Consider the following 14,277-nt stretch of genomic DNA (forward strand, 5'->3'; position numbering starts at 1 on the left):
ACTCGCTTATTTACCTTTATCATTATTTTGGAATTACATTTGTATGTATTTACATATGGATCAAGTCTGCAAGATAGTGGGCATCAAGACAAATGACGTATTTGATTTTATAATAGGTGAGGTTTTTTCAGTAATAGAGGCACTGAGCAGTCATTAGCAAACTGTTATTAATTAGTTGTTGTAGCAGCATGTGTGACTTTGAGAAGATACTAGAGACCATCCAGCTGTTCATTTACTTTGATGAGGACAGACCTGAGTTTTAACTCGAAAAGATCGTCCAGCTTAGTCATTTATTTCACTGACAGCTCCCTCGTTTCAACAACATAGCTACCACTGATATTTGTACAATGCAGGCATCCAACATGCTTGAGTTCTCAGGATATGGTAACTTATCTCCCACTGATGCTTTTTGAAGGCAGGCTCTAGCTCCCACTTTACACCCCACGCCCCCCCCAACAAAAAACAACCTCAAGTACCACCCACTTGTATACAGTACTCCTAACTCACACCTTTCTGTTGTTTGTGTGACACTAGAAATATATCATAACAATATACAAGAAAAATATATCTTGGCAAAGAGAAATGACCATCTTGATGTAAGTGCATTACGAGCATTTAGGTGGTTGATTGTCGGGAGCGGAGCGGTAAACCATTGTGCCCCGGTGAGTTCCTTATTCATTTTATTGCAGAGGGTACAGACCCACAAACAGCACCAGCACATCACCCTGACTGATTTCCTCAGCACTTCCTGGGGAATTGTCATCACCCCAGGTCAATGTCTAAACTTTCCCATGCATCAAAATATATTGTAATTGACTCCATTTGTAATTCCTCCAGAGATCTGGCACTGGGCTAGAGCTCTGATGGCTGCCAAAAGCAATAAAGTCCCACAGACATGACCCCTATTGTAAACAAGGCCTCGTTCTAGAGTGTGAGGTAGAGTGAAGTGGGATTTTTTCGCTGTCTGGCTATGCTTTTGCTCTTTGGCTCCAGCCTCTACTTGCATTCAAATGTTGTAATTTTAAAATTATGTGGTTTTCATGTCATGTTTTATTCCTCTTGGGTTAATGCTCATGTGCTCCACTCCTAACCATTATAGATCTCGCAGGTTCAGAATATTGGATGACTTGACGGTGCAAAATAGAGGTTCTGTTTTTAAAGATAGCAGTGGACGCTGGGAAGAAAATACAATAAGTAGTGCATTGCACTGTACACTTTAATTAAATTCTGTTTTATTTAAGTATTGCCAAATCACAGCATAAGTTATCTCAGGGTACTTTTCACATAGAGCAGGTCCAGACTGTACTCTTAATTTACAGAGATCCAACATTCCCCACATGAGCAAGCACTTGGCAACAGCAATAATGAAAAACTCAGTACTGCGCACTGCATTATATATATGTTATAAAGCAGTGTGCTGTATCTGCAATAATGTTAATGTAATTAATATAGTAGCACAGCTGGTGTGCTGTAAGTAATGTATGTACTTTGTTGTGGTTTGAAATACCCTACATAGACATCCTCAGTTCCCACTCAAGTTTTCTATGAGACATGAGATTACAGAGCATATGTATTTATATTGTGAACTTCACACTGCATTACATTAATTATTTATATCTTTCAAATTAATTACATCTGATTATTTATTTAAAATACTGCAGTCTGTGATTATTGAAGTAGTAGGTATTTGCAGATTAACTATTACATATTGTAACCTTATGGTTTTACTCTTGGGGGGGCATCAGTTCTAATCAGCAGACAAATCCTTCATTATGCTAACAGCTCTGTTACATGAAGGATTTAAGGCAAATGCAAATTAAAAGAGGAAATAGAGCAAAAGTTAAAAGGATTTAGCCTTTTGTGTGCATGCAACATTGATGAGAAATCATGATTGTTTGTTCACAGTGTGGATTTGTGTCCACACTATTGAGTGAATTTAATTATATCTGTCGACTATGGATGTCTATTTTTCTGATAGGATGCAATAATTTCTTCTATACAGTATGTGGCTAATTATTTATAATGCAACATAAACTGTGCATGTAATTATTTATAGAAATATATGTAGCTTGGAATGTTTTGTCCTAATAAGACACAGAACTGAAAATCAAAACAAGCTGATACAATGTGTGTGTTGGCTGATAACTAAAAACAGCACCATGTTTACAGTTAATACTGTGCCATGAGGTTTCTTCCATTTCCTTTGTATATGCTGTCCATTAAATTTCCTCATTTGCCACTTTCCCCTGCCTGCTGTTTTTAACATCACATGATCCGCGGTAATCAGAAAGAACAATGTGACTGTTTTGTCACAGCAACAATATCACTTTCACTCCTGCAACTGGGGCTTCTTTGATTCCTGCTGAAAGGGGAACACATAGAGTTGTGTTTATCCTTTTGTCTCTTTCCTTGGCTGTACTCTTGTCTGCCTCCCACTTCATCTCCTATTCACTTTCAGGTGCCATCAACAGCTAAATGAAAAAAGACAAAGCATGATGTTTTTAGGGGAAATATATGAGCCTGTGTGTCATTCTTAGAGAGGAGTTATTTAAAATATCATTAATTTGTACAAAATGCTTTTAAAAAGACATAAGATTCATCATTGCCTGGGTATCATTCTACTGATCAATAGTCAATTTCACTGTAATGTAGAGTCCTCTCAAGGTCATAAGCTCTTTATAGCCTATGCTGTATGCAAAGAGGCTGTGAGAGGAAGTTTGAGGGGATGATAACAGGCTATGATAAGATGGCTTCTTCCAGGCTCTTAAAGGTTTTAACATCTATCGAGCTTTTACATATGATTTAAGTGCTGATATTATTATGTCCACACCCCTCTCAGCTAAATTGACTCAATGTATCTGTAGAGAAATACTGTACTGTAATGTAAATACATATTCAGTTAATACTGATAAGGTAAGTCCATTGTTGACTGATTTTTAGCCAATATCAATAATAAATCAATAGCTATTGGATTGATTGCAATTGAATTTTGTGTTGACAATCATGATCCTTTTGTGATAAATACTCCTGACTTGGATGATACCCTAATCTTCCCCACAGTGCCACTATGAAGTTGATATATTAGGCTTTCAGAGGAATGTCTACTTAAAAGGTCATGATCGGGTCAAAAACGTAATTTGTCCAATACTTTGGTCTATGATCAAATATCTGCAAAAGTGACATTTATATCAGCCTCAGCAATAATTTGTGCATGGTGCTAATTGGCAAATGTTCACATGTTCAGAAGTGTTGTTTTGCATGTTAAGGGGGGGGGGGGGGAGTGGGTAGGCTACTGAAGCTACTTGACTGTATAGTGAGCCACCACTTACTCATTCTGCCTAACTGACATAACTGTAAATACATTTGCAACTGATATATTTGTGCATTACTATAGCTGTAGTGCAATGGAAACACATGCATGATTTTCACTGCTAGTTTGATTAATCAGTTTAAAGCTAAGCTGGTCCAAAAAAAAAAAAAAAAAAAGTTGGCCAGAACTGGTAATATTGAAGTAATTTAAAGGAAAACATTAGAAATAAAAGTGTGCATATTGAGTAAACAATATAAATAACAGTGCGAGCTGATTTAGGGACCCCCCCCCCCCCCCCACCCCCCCCCCCCCCCCCCCTTGCTGTATGTCTTGTTTCTGCAAGTGGTATTTTCGGTCTGCTGACATAATCAGTGGTCAGAAAATGCTTCCCGGTAGCTCTTATCGTATATACAGTCAATATTAATGAAAGAATCCTGGCAAATTGAGAAACTGGATAAATTAATGCATGAAAAAAGTGTATTATTGTAGGATTTTTTAAAAACCCTCAAATATCAAAATCTAATGGTTGGACTCTTGTAATTACAGGCTCATAAAGCTGGTAGTACAGCTGTAAACTCTTACTCTTGTTTTTTTTTCATTAGTTTGGTTAATCCTCTGAGACAACGCTTAACTTGTTAAAGAGACTTGGCTTTGAATTATATTTATATTATTATGCAAGCTGAAATAAGTCATAATAGCGCCATGACATATATGTCTCTGATTATGCTTATATCTCATATTTGTGCTCTATCTTTATCTTCCACTCACCTCCCTTCCTATACCACCCACAAACATACACTTACTTAGGTTTGGTGATGAATGCATTTATGAACGACCTTCTCTTTGGTTTTATGTTGCATTTGTCTTTGTTTGCACAAGTGTGTAGATTATTTAAAACTTGATCTTTTATGCGATGTTGGCAGCAACGTTCAAAATAAATCTCAATTTCCTTTGTAACCTTTGGCGGCATAGCAAGAGCACTGGATGAAAGATTGGTATTATTTGTCTATAAATCAAAATGAAAATTGCCCCCTTCTACAAATGACTGAATATAAAGTTGACATCTTCACATTATAGCGGTTGATTTGGTATTGTGAGCTATGCAGTTTTTTTTTCCTGACAGTTTATTTAAAGGAAACAGGGCGAAGCTTAATGAAATACTCGTTGTCTGTCTTTTGTTTATGAGAATGAGTAATCTATCAAGAGTCAGTATTACAGAACTCATCAACAACTGAAGGATGTTGACCACAAAGGAGTTTCTCATACTGTCTGTTTTGTTTTTTTTTCACTCAAGGGTTAGCTAAGGGTTAGTTAACTTAATGTGAACTTCTTTTCTTTCAAATATGACAAAAATGGCTTTTGTCTTATTGTGTGTCCTTCGTGCATCACTCAATACATTAAGTTATTTTATGTTATTACTTGTAGAGGCATACAGCAGACAACTTACAGGAAGGACACTTTTTTCTTTGCATAAGAAGTTACTTTGGAAAAACAGTCTGCATGTTTCTGGCTTAGACACCTTGAGATATTTCTTTCTGCATCATTGAAAGACACTGCCAGGCCTTGCTGATAGCAGTCATTAAAATAATTTTGCATGTTTCAGAAATCCTCTCTGTCTGGAAAGACAGACTACACAACCCCCTATATCCCCTCTGTTCCTCCTCTGATCCACTTGAAATGTGTATTCAGAAGATACCAGTGTTGCCATGTTTTGTCCCCTGAAAATAGCAGTGTTATTTTTGTGGTAATTTTACTAATGATATCCCAAAAGAACCCATGCTCCATTCTGTAGACTCAAGATTATTAGAGCAAAGAAGGCTAGTAATATTAATGTATATGTATTTCTGAAAAGCATAAACTGAACTATAACATCAAAAGATATATAAATGAATTAATATTGTTCTGTATGAAGACCAAAAACAGTATGTATGTATGTATATATATATATATATATATATATATATATATATATATATATATATATATATATATATATATATATATATATATATATATTGTCTTCATCCACCAGTTTAATGTGTACCAGTTTGTCTCAGTGATAAGTAAACAACAGTCTGTATTGTAGTCCCATGGCTTCACTCTGATCCTGTAAATGGCTCCCTTGAAACACCATCACAATTCACTTCAGTCTTCATTTTTTGGCTACTATGGTTACTGTAATCAGTTTTACAGCCAAATTATTACCCAGTGCTATTACTCATGCCACAAGCAACTATTATATCCCACAATGAATGACAAATACCTTCCCTTTGGCATGATTCATTGATGTGGATGTAATTGTGTCTTCTCTTATATCCATCTATCCACCTTGCATGATGCTCATTTTCCTTTTTTCACCATTAGTGAGGCTTAGATCATAGTGACAAGAGCATGTGGATCTCAGAGGCCCTATCAGTGGAGAAACAGGCTATGTGATAGTGTGGCTTTCTCACTGTCATCCCCAGGAATCAGTTCTGTGAGAATCGAGGAGAGGAGATTGTGAATCTCCCAGTCACTGGATCCGTCCAGCCAGACAGCCAGCAAGCTGTAAAGTCTAATAATGACAGTGACCTCACTCCTCGCTCTTATTGTATTGCTTCTAGACTCATCGCAGAATGTACTTTGTGTCCATCTGCGAATGTGTGTGCGACTGTGTACTTCTCAGTAGGAATGCACTTTAGATAACTTTTGTATTTGTGTTGAAGGTTGTTTCAGTGTGCTGGAAGTGCATGTGATCCACTATCTTGTCATCCAATCCTATTGTCAGAAAATGAGAAAATGAGCAAATTCAAGCTATGATATTGATGTCCAGCAAGCCAAGGTTGACCCTTATGTCACTGAGGCCACATCTCTTGACAGCTTGTCCATTTCATTACTCCTTACTCACTTAAATTGCAGTCAAGTGGATGGAGTAACCTTTCAGATGTTGGGGGTAGTGTGGGTTAAATAATATAAATTGTTTATCATCACCCTGATTGGTGCCTATTTTGGTGATAAATCAGTGTGTGAAGTAACCAGCTGTGACATAGGATTGACCACTCACTATGTTGTGGTGATTGGTCAAAGGTTGGATATTAGGCATTTGATTGACCTCTATGTTGCCTGCAATTTCATAGACACCAGTGATTTCAAGTACAGGTCAAAACAATGACGTAATGCACCAGGGTAGAGTCACTGATTTTTGTTTTACTCTCAAGAAGATTGCATTATTGCTGTCAAACTTTGATGCACTCATAAAGAAGAATCAACTCTTCCTGTTTCAATTAAACATAGTTCCTGACAAAATGAAGACTGTGTTATTTTGGTGACAATGTGACCTTTCCCCCAACATCACTGTCATCATGTTTCCAGTACTATACAACTTTGTCTTTGAACATGAGAGTTAAAAAAGAAGATGACTAGACTTTAGCAGAGCCCCTGTTTCCATCATGTCAGTTTGTGCTTTAGTTGTAAAAGAATATCAAAAGCAATTAAGATTGAACATATATTGCAAATGATCATATACATACATCACAAACTGCATTAAATGTATATTGTCATGTGCTTACTATAACTGAATGAAAGTGTATGGCAATAATTCAACTATTAACGTACAAAGGTTTATTTCAAAGGAGACCAAGGCTCATTTATTATGTCCTTCGACTTATAACCTTTCTATTCTATAAATCAATGTGCTTTTTTTCCTCCCCTTTTCAAGTTATTTTGAAACTCTATATGTGTATGTGTGGAAGAGATTGTGTGTGTCAATAAGATTAAACCCTTAACAGCAACCTAAACATGGTACTGCATCCATGCTCCTGTCCCATCTGATCCCCTAAGACCTAGCTTGCCGTTTGAAGTCTCCACTTGAAAGGCCTGATCTGAATACTGTGGATTCCACAGCAACTCTGCAAACAGTGATTACAGACTGATTAATGAGCTACTGTAGACACACACACACACACACACACACACACACACACACACCGTGCACACATACATTCACACATGCTTACTTTCTAGGCCACACAAATGGATTATGCAGGAGTCAGTATGTCACAACTTACAGAGTCTAACTCAGACATAGCTGGATTTTATTCAACAAACTTTTCAGCGATCTGGTTGTTTATATCATTACTGAAAACCTGTTATGTATTAATCAACTTATTATGCTTTTTTTTTCTCTACAGTGTGTGCTGAGATCTTAAAAAGCAGTTTGACGACCATGGAACGTCACATTCAGAGGCTTGAGGGCGACATCGAGAACTTCCCCAAAACAGATGACCAGCAAGATAAGTTTGTGGAAAAGATGTCGATATCCTTTTGATAGTAGTCATTTTTACATCTTCTACACTTTGGTTCTTAAATATGCTTTACAAAGCATTTGTATTGTAGCATATTAAGACATTCTTTGTACCATTTTTTGGCAGTATTGGCAAAGGTGTATCCTGTATCTGCCTTGGAGCGGTAAGCAGCTTAAATCACTTAGTGTGATAGGTGGCACCGAAGGGAACTTAGGGAATGGATCTGGCCGTCTTGCTGTGAGATGTTGATCAGATCTCCCTCTTCACTCTTCCCTGGTTCCCTAGAGTGAAATCATGCCTGTGGCTATTTTTACTGCTGTCTGCCACCGCAGCCTGTCCCCTGGGGGACTTTAATAGGGGCTCTAGCCCCTCACACCAACTTATCGCCTATCCCTGATTTCATCTCCTGACCGACCATGAGCCTCTCCACACAACTATCCGTGCATCTTCTCTCATGGCACCTCTCCTGTTTTGATAACGGAGTGTTTCACTTAAATCCAAGCATCTCTGCTCCCAAATTGAATTAGCCATGTCTGTGCACTTTCTTGAATGCCCTTTCTGAGAGGAAAGGTCCTCACTCTATAGGTTTGATCAATGGTGGGAATCAAGTCTGTTGTCAATACCCTAAGGCTAGGGTGCCTCTTGTGAAAAAGTGGAAAAAAACAGTAACGCAGTCAGCAGTGTTTCTTGTGTTTGTCTCAAGCATTATAAGGAAAAGAAAGAATTACTCAAGAGTAATTTAACAAGTGTGTAGGCGTTTCCATATGCTAGGCTCTCACACATAAGACAGCATTTAACCTGATTTTTGCTTCCTTTTGTCTGAGATTTATTGAGGCTGACTTTGCACATTGGGTGGTATAAGAGTAATAGCCTACTAACACATTAACAATCTGCTCCCAAAGAAGAGCACTTAAATTTGTGTAATTAAAAAAAAAGAAGAAGAAAAAAAAAAACCTCCCTGGTGGTGGCTAGCAGGCAGGCAAGGAAGCTGCTATGCCCCCCTGATGTCAGTATTGATTCCCAGGCTCCTTCGAGAACTAGAGGCTTGAGTGAGAAGAAATGGAGAAGTGTAGATATACTGCAGAATGGCTTTCCCTCACTGTCTGGAGTTCCTCCCCAGAGAGTGGCAGAAAGAAGCTGGCTGGCCATGACCTGAAACACCCCACTTCCTCCTTCCTCCTTTCTCCCTTTCTCCCCATCTCACCTGATTGCGTTTTGGTGCCAGGAAGGAGGCTAAAGTAAGATTTAATAAGATCTATTTTGGTTCTTGCTGTATTTAAAGTAGGCACCACTAGGAAAGCACTGACAAGCATGTATTTTTCATTCGCTATCTGTGTTATGTTCTATTTATGTGTTATCATTATTGTTAATGGTAGTTTCCCTTCGAAGCATAAAGAAGAACTGCTATAATTATATAGCATATTTTTAAATCATAATATTAACTCTGCTATTTTTTGGGCTGGAGAAGCATTGTGGCACAGGAAGGAGTCAAATAATACAAACTGCGTGTATGCTTGTTCTCTCAGTTAGCTTCCTGGAGTGTTTGATCTGCATCTGCATCTTCATCTCCAGTGTATACTAATGTTATGAATTTAATAATAATTCAATCATAATAAGAAAGGGAATATATTTTTTATTTTACGATGTGGTAGTGAATTTTTTATTTAGTGCAGATTATTTTGTCTAATGTGGTGGAAATCACAGATGTTTCCTCCTCCCAAGTTGTTTTTGTCTTGATTTCCACAGCACGCACTAGAAAAATGCAATTACTGTACATTTTAGTCAATTGTTTTGGAGTAGGTGCGGCTCTGTTACAATGGGACATCTGTGTATGTGTTTTGTATGTCTCAGTTTAACCTACTTGTCTGAAGTCTGTCACCGAGGACAATATTTTCTACCACTGTATCCCTCCTAAGATATCAGATGTTGAGCTGTCTTTGTGCAAGCAAGCATGGTGATGAAAACGAAACCACATACACATGGAGCAAACAGAGATAAAGAGATAGAAAGCGGAGACTGTGCTTGATTTGCTGAGGTTTTAGTACCAGTGTTTGCAATGAGCTTAGGTAGCACTCTAATCTGTGTTGCACAGCTAAGTGTTGGAACAATGACAGTATGAAATACAGTGCTGTATATTTTGGGTTGACATTTCCTTTGGTACACATGAGATAGCAGAGTCTAGGCAGACATACCTTTTTAAACTTTTCCTTGGGATTAAAAAAAGGATGTTGGTTCCTTGAAGCATGACAGATGGAAGAACAACAACAGCTAAAAGTCATGCATTTGATGCTTGAGCAACCCTGAGAAAGTTAAGTGAAGCTCTGTTGTCTTGACTGTTGGGCACTGTGATGAATGAGTCAGCCTGTATTTGTGTGTGTCTCTTTGTGTGTGTGTGTTAGAAAGAGAGAGAGAGGGAGAAAGGGAGAGAGTAATTTACAATGCATTTGTAGGTGAGTGCATGTGCCTCTGTTTCACTGTGACTCTTGTCAGCTTTTTCCCCGAGATTAATTTCAGGAGGCCATGGTCACTGCAAGGTATTTTAAATGTAATATGTGCCCTAAAGCAGCAGAGTTTTAATTAAACCTTCAACAATAAATTATGTTTTGTTTTTTTTCACTCTGCATGATTAGTGTTCCTAATTTGTTTAGGCTTCAGAAATTTCAGGATTTGCCCATTAAAAAGTCTGATAAATTTCTGGGGCACGGAATTTGTGAAAATCTGTCATCTTATCAGTCATATGATGTGCTTACCTTTTAGTGGAGATCATTCTGTGAAATAATATGTCAAGAATTTCACTTGCACCCATCAGTAGCAGTTATGAAATACAGAAAGAGAGGAAGGAAGGAAGAAAAAAGGAAAGAGAGAAAGTAGAGCTTAGTGGAAGCACTTCATTTGGCTTTATTGATACATTTTTCTCTTTCCATTACTGTAATGTATGCAAATGACTGAATGGGGTGTTTGTTCAGCAGTTTAGTGATCTCTATCTGTCAGAATAAATGGGAGCCCACAAAGGCTGTAGAGTTGAGGCACAAGCCCCCAGAGAGCCCTATTTCACCAGAGAGGCAATGGCTATCACAAGCACGCACATGCACTCGTACGCACACACACACACACACACACACACACACACACACACACACACACATTTCTAGTTGCTGGTGGGTATGATAGAGTAGAGCTGGGGGCTAAGAGCAGGACTCTGCATACTGGAATATTAATAGTAGTGAGACGACTTGATGGGGATGATGAAAGAGTGGACTGAACCTTGATGGATGCATGGACATGTCCAATACATCTCTCCTTGCTGTAGTCAATGACTTAACCCAGCCCCCTGATATTTAGCTTCACCTTTTATTTCCCAGAAGGCCAGAGTCAAAGCACATCATTCTTGCCAATCTTCACACATTGAGTGACAAGGTGCTGTCTTCTGGGGCCAGTTTCTTCATGGCGGTAGATTGGTCTAACACATTTTAACAGTTATTGTTTTGTTGTTTTTGTTTTAGTTTTTCGAGTCAAATTACAGTCAAATACAACTAAAACTAATAATATAATAATTAGTATTTTCTAAAAACATCCTGAAATGTTAGCCTCTGTATACTCTTGCGTTAACCTTACAGCTAAGACTGCTGTTTCCATGGGAACCCCAAAGAGACACCTCACAAAATATGGTCATCTGTGGATAGAACTGAGTTGTTGTACCTTTACAATTTCCCAACGGTGATCTGCTTGTTTAACAATTGCTTTTTATTTCTTACCATCCTTTATTTTTTAATATGTGTATGATTGTTGAATATTGTTACATGGTCATTATGTTTCTCCAGTGTGTCCTTGCAGCTGTTGGATTTTTCCACAAGGCTGAGTGAATGGAGCTGAAAGGCTTGAAGCCATTGCTCATGGCCATGTATTTAGTTTGAAAATAGTCTTAATTTATCCACAATTCTTTCTTGACATAGTGAGGGAATAGATAGTTTTGCCCATATGATTAACTATATATCTATCTGAGGGGTATTTGTTGTTAAACTACAGTCAAAGTATGCCTTTATTAAACCTGCCCCTGACCACGGAGAGGATTATTTTTTCTTACAGTGAGCATCGTGTTTAATTACACTGGAATAAAGGGAATTTTAGTCCAGTAGTTCCAGCATATTGACCCACCTCTGACAGTTTCCTTGCCAACATAACAAAGCAGTCACACAGATCCAGTAGTTATTGATACCTTTTATGGATCAGGACTTCTCATGTCCTGTCATCCTACAAGCCCACATCTCTAAGAATACTAGCTTGTTTCACCAACCTGGTCCACCCACACAGGATCAGTCTGGACACACTTTATCTCGGGCCTCGGGGCTAGCCTGCAATACCACCTCTGTGGCTTGAAAATTGACAGATGCAAAGAGTTACCACCTTTTGTTGTTCTCAGAGACTTCAGTCTGATTTAGTTCACACTTCAAAGGAAGAGATTCACTACAATGTGTTTATGGATGGTCCTTGTCAAACAGCAACAGTCCCAGACTCTGTTGGCTTCTGGCAAGGTTTGTGTTCAGGTGTAGCATTCACTTGTATTGGCACCAGGCACTTAAGGTAAAATAAATGGTTGTTAGTGAAACAATTGTTCTGTTTAGTAGACTGTTGAGTGTAAACTGCAGAAACATCCCCTATTAAAGGCTTGTTTTGTCTGTGGAAACAAGGTGCTGTTTGGAGAAGCTATCCCACATTAGTACACCTTTATGTGTTTGAATGAGAAGTAGAGAAGTCAGATTATTTACAGAATCATCTCTTTTTTTATTTCTGTATGTCTGTATATAATAAATCTAGGTTAAAACATGCTGGTGGCACTCTCAGTAGCTCCTTCTAATTTTTAAAGCACAAATACTTTGAGAGATACACAAACACCCCCACCCCTTTGCAACACAAACACACACATAGGCTCACTCTCTTAATCACCACTTTCCTTCAAGCCCCCACCCCACCCCCACCCCCAACCCGAGTGTTTTTCTCAACTAATGAAATTCACTGTAAACTGTGTGGCCAATTAACTGTAGCACAGATAAACCATGGAGCCTTTTAATTATCCAAAATTCTGTAGAAACCGTGTAAATAAGCAGAGGTGCTTAAAACAGGCGCTTTGCTTGCCTGAGTTCTGCGTTTGTATCTCACATCTCAATGGAAGTGTCCAGACTTGGATAAAGCAAGTGAAAATCGCAAAAACCACAACAGAAATAATCTTTCATGTAGCATTATGTAAGTCGCAGGAGATATTAAGATTTTAATTAACACATTTTAATAGGTGATTGTCAGAATAAACATTTGCTAAAATTAACATTTTTGTCAAATAATGTGTATTGCAGATAAAAAAAACACAAAATGTAAATGAAAAAGGGTTGTGAAGATTATGTTGCTGTCTTACCAAGGATTTTCTTATTTATTATATACTCTGCTGTTGTATTACCCTTGATGACAAATATGAAATGTGTTGCATTTATACAGAGTTTGTAATTACCTCAAGTAAAGCCTGAACTGGCATTGTTGCAGAGTGAGTCAATTCATTTGACTTCCAAAAGTACCCTTTGACTAACATCTGTATTTACAGCTTTAGAACCCTTTGTCTAACCTGCTGTACCTACAGTATATCCTGTCATACTATCATACAGTACTGCTCTCACACTGCTCTGCCAAGATTCAGAGGACACTCCATTTTCTGCTGCAGTATACAGCACACATCACTTATTTTTTATTACTGTTGCACTATGTGCACCAACGATTATACTTATTTTAAACTATCAATTAATCAATTTGCTCCATACGAAAATTAAAAAAGAGTCCTCATCTAAATGTGTTAGAGCCCAAGGTCATCTTTGAATAGCTTGCTGTGTCCAACCAATAGTTCAAAGCCAACAATTATTCACAGTTAGAGCAAATCCTCACATCTACTGTTTGACATTTTTGACGATAAATGACTGACAGTTAATTGGTCATTAAAATAGTGGCTGGTTAATCAACTAATCAAATAATCAACAAATTGCTTAAGCTATATTACATATGCAAAAAGTACCAATCAAGTTAGAACTCAGTACAGTAAATGCATTCAAAGAACAAACTTTACATAGATATTTGAATGTAGAACATTTGGCTTTTTAACCTCATTACACTTGACCAATAATATTGCACTTTCAGTAGGTATTGCTATTACATATTTTCAAACATCTATTCTACTTTGACTGAGACAACTCTGACTGACCATATATTTTAGATTGTGCTGAAAAAAAAAAAAAGAAAATCAAGTGATTGATTTCACAGAGTACACATGTACTGCTTTGTGCCACCAGAAAATAATATGTTGCCATCACCTTCTCTGCAGTTTGTCGTATTCACTGCCAGATAGAAGACCGTCTCAGTGCCCTCTGGTCATATGAGTGAATTCCCTAGAAGTTCGCCAATCAGTATCTTGTTAGGCTGTGACACTCGGCCTGATGTGGCAGCTCCATTAACCAGTAGAGTAAGCTGGCTGACAAGCCGCCTGGACTGTAGCTCCCAGGAGTAGGAGGGGGTGTGGCGTTGAAGTACAGGAGGTTCACCCATGATGTACACTGGATCTACCTCTTTGCTCCTGAGTGAACAACTGTCATATTCCACTGATAAAGCCTCCATGCCCTGCCAGTCCAGAAGGGTGTCCTTTGGGATCCA

At 38.0% G+C, this 14,277-nt stretch overlaps 1 protein-coding gene across 1 annotated transcript in view; it reads left to right on the top strand.

Moving 5' to 3' along the window:
* Positions 1-14,277, top strand: part of diaph2 (diaphanous-related formin 2) — a 360,718-nt gene that overhangs the window by 256,169 nt on the left and 90,272 nt on the right. Inside the window, exon 25 of the mRNA XM_053324402.1 lies at positions 7,480-7,604. Within this exon, the coding sequence (XP_053180377.1) occupies positions 7,480-7,604 (125 nt within the window). The remainder of the gene's footprint in view (positions 1-7,479; positions 7,605-14,277) is intronic.

The sequence above is a fragment of the Scomber japonicus genome, chromosome 8 (genome assembly GCF_027409825.1).
Source record: "Scomber japonicus isolate fScoJap1 chromosome 8, fScoJap1.pri, whole genome shotgun sequence".
Classification (NCBI taxonomy): Eukaryota; Metazoa; Chordata; class Actinopteri; order Scombriformes; family Scombridae; genus Scomber; species Scomber japonicus.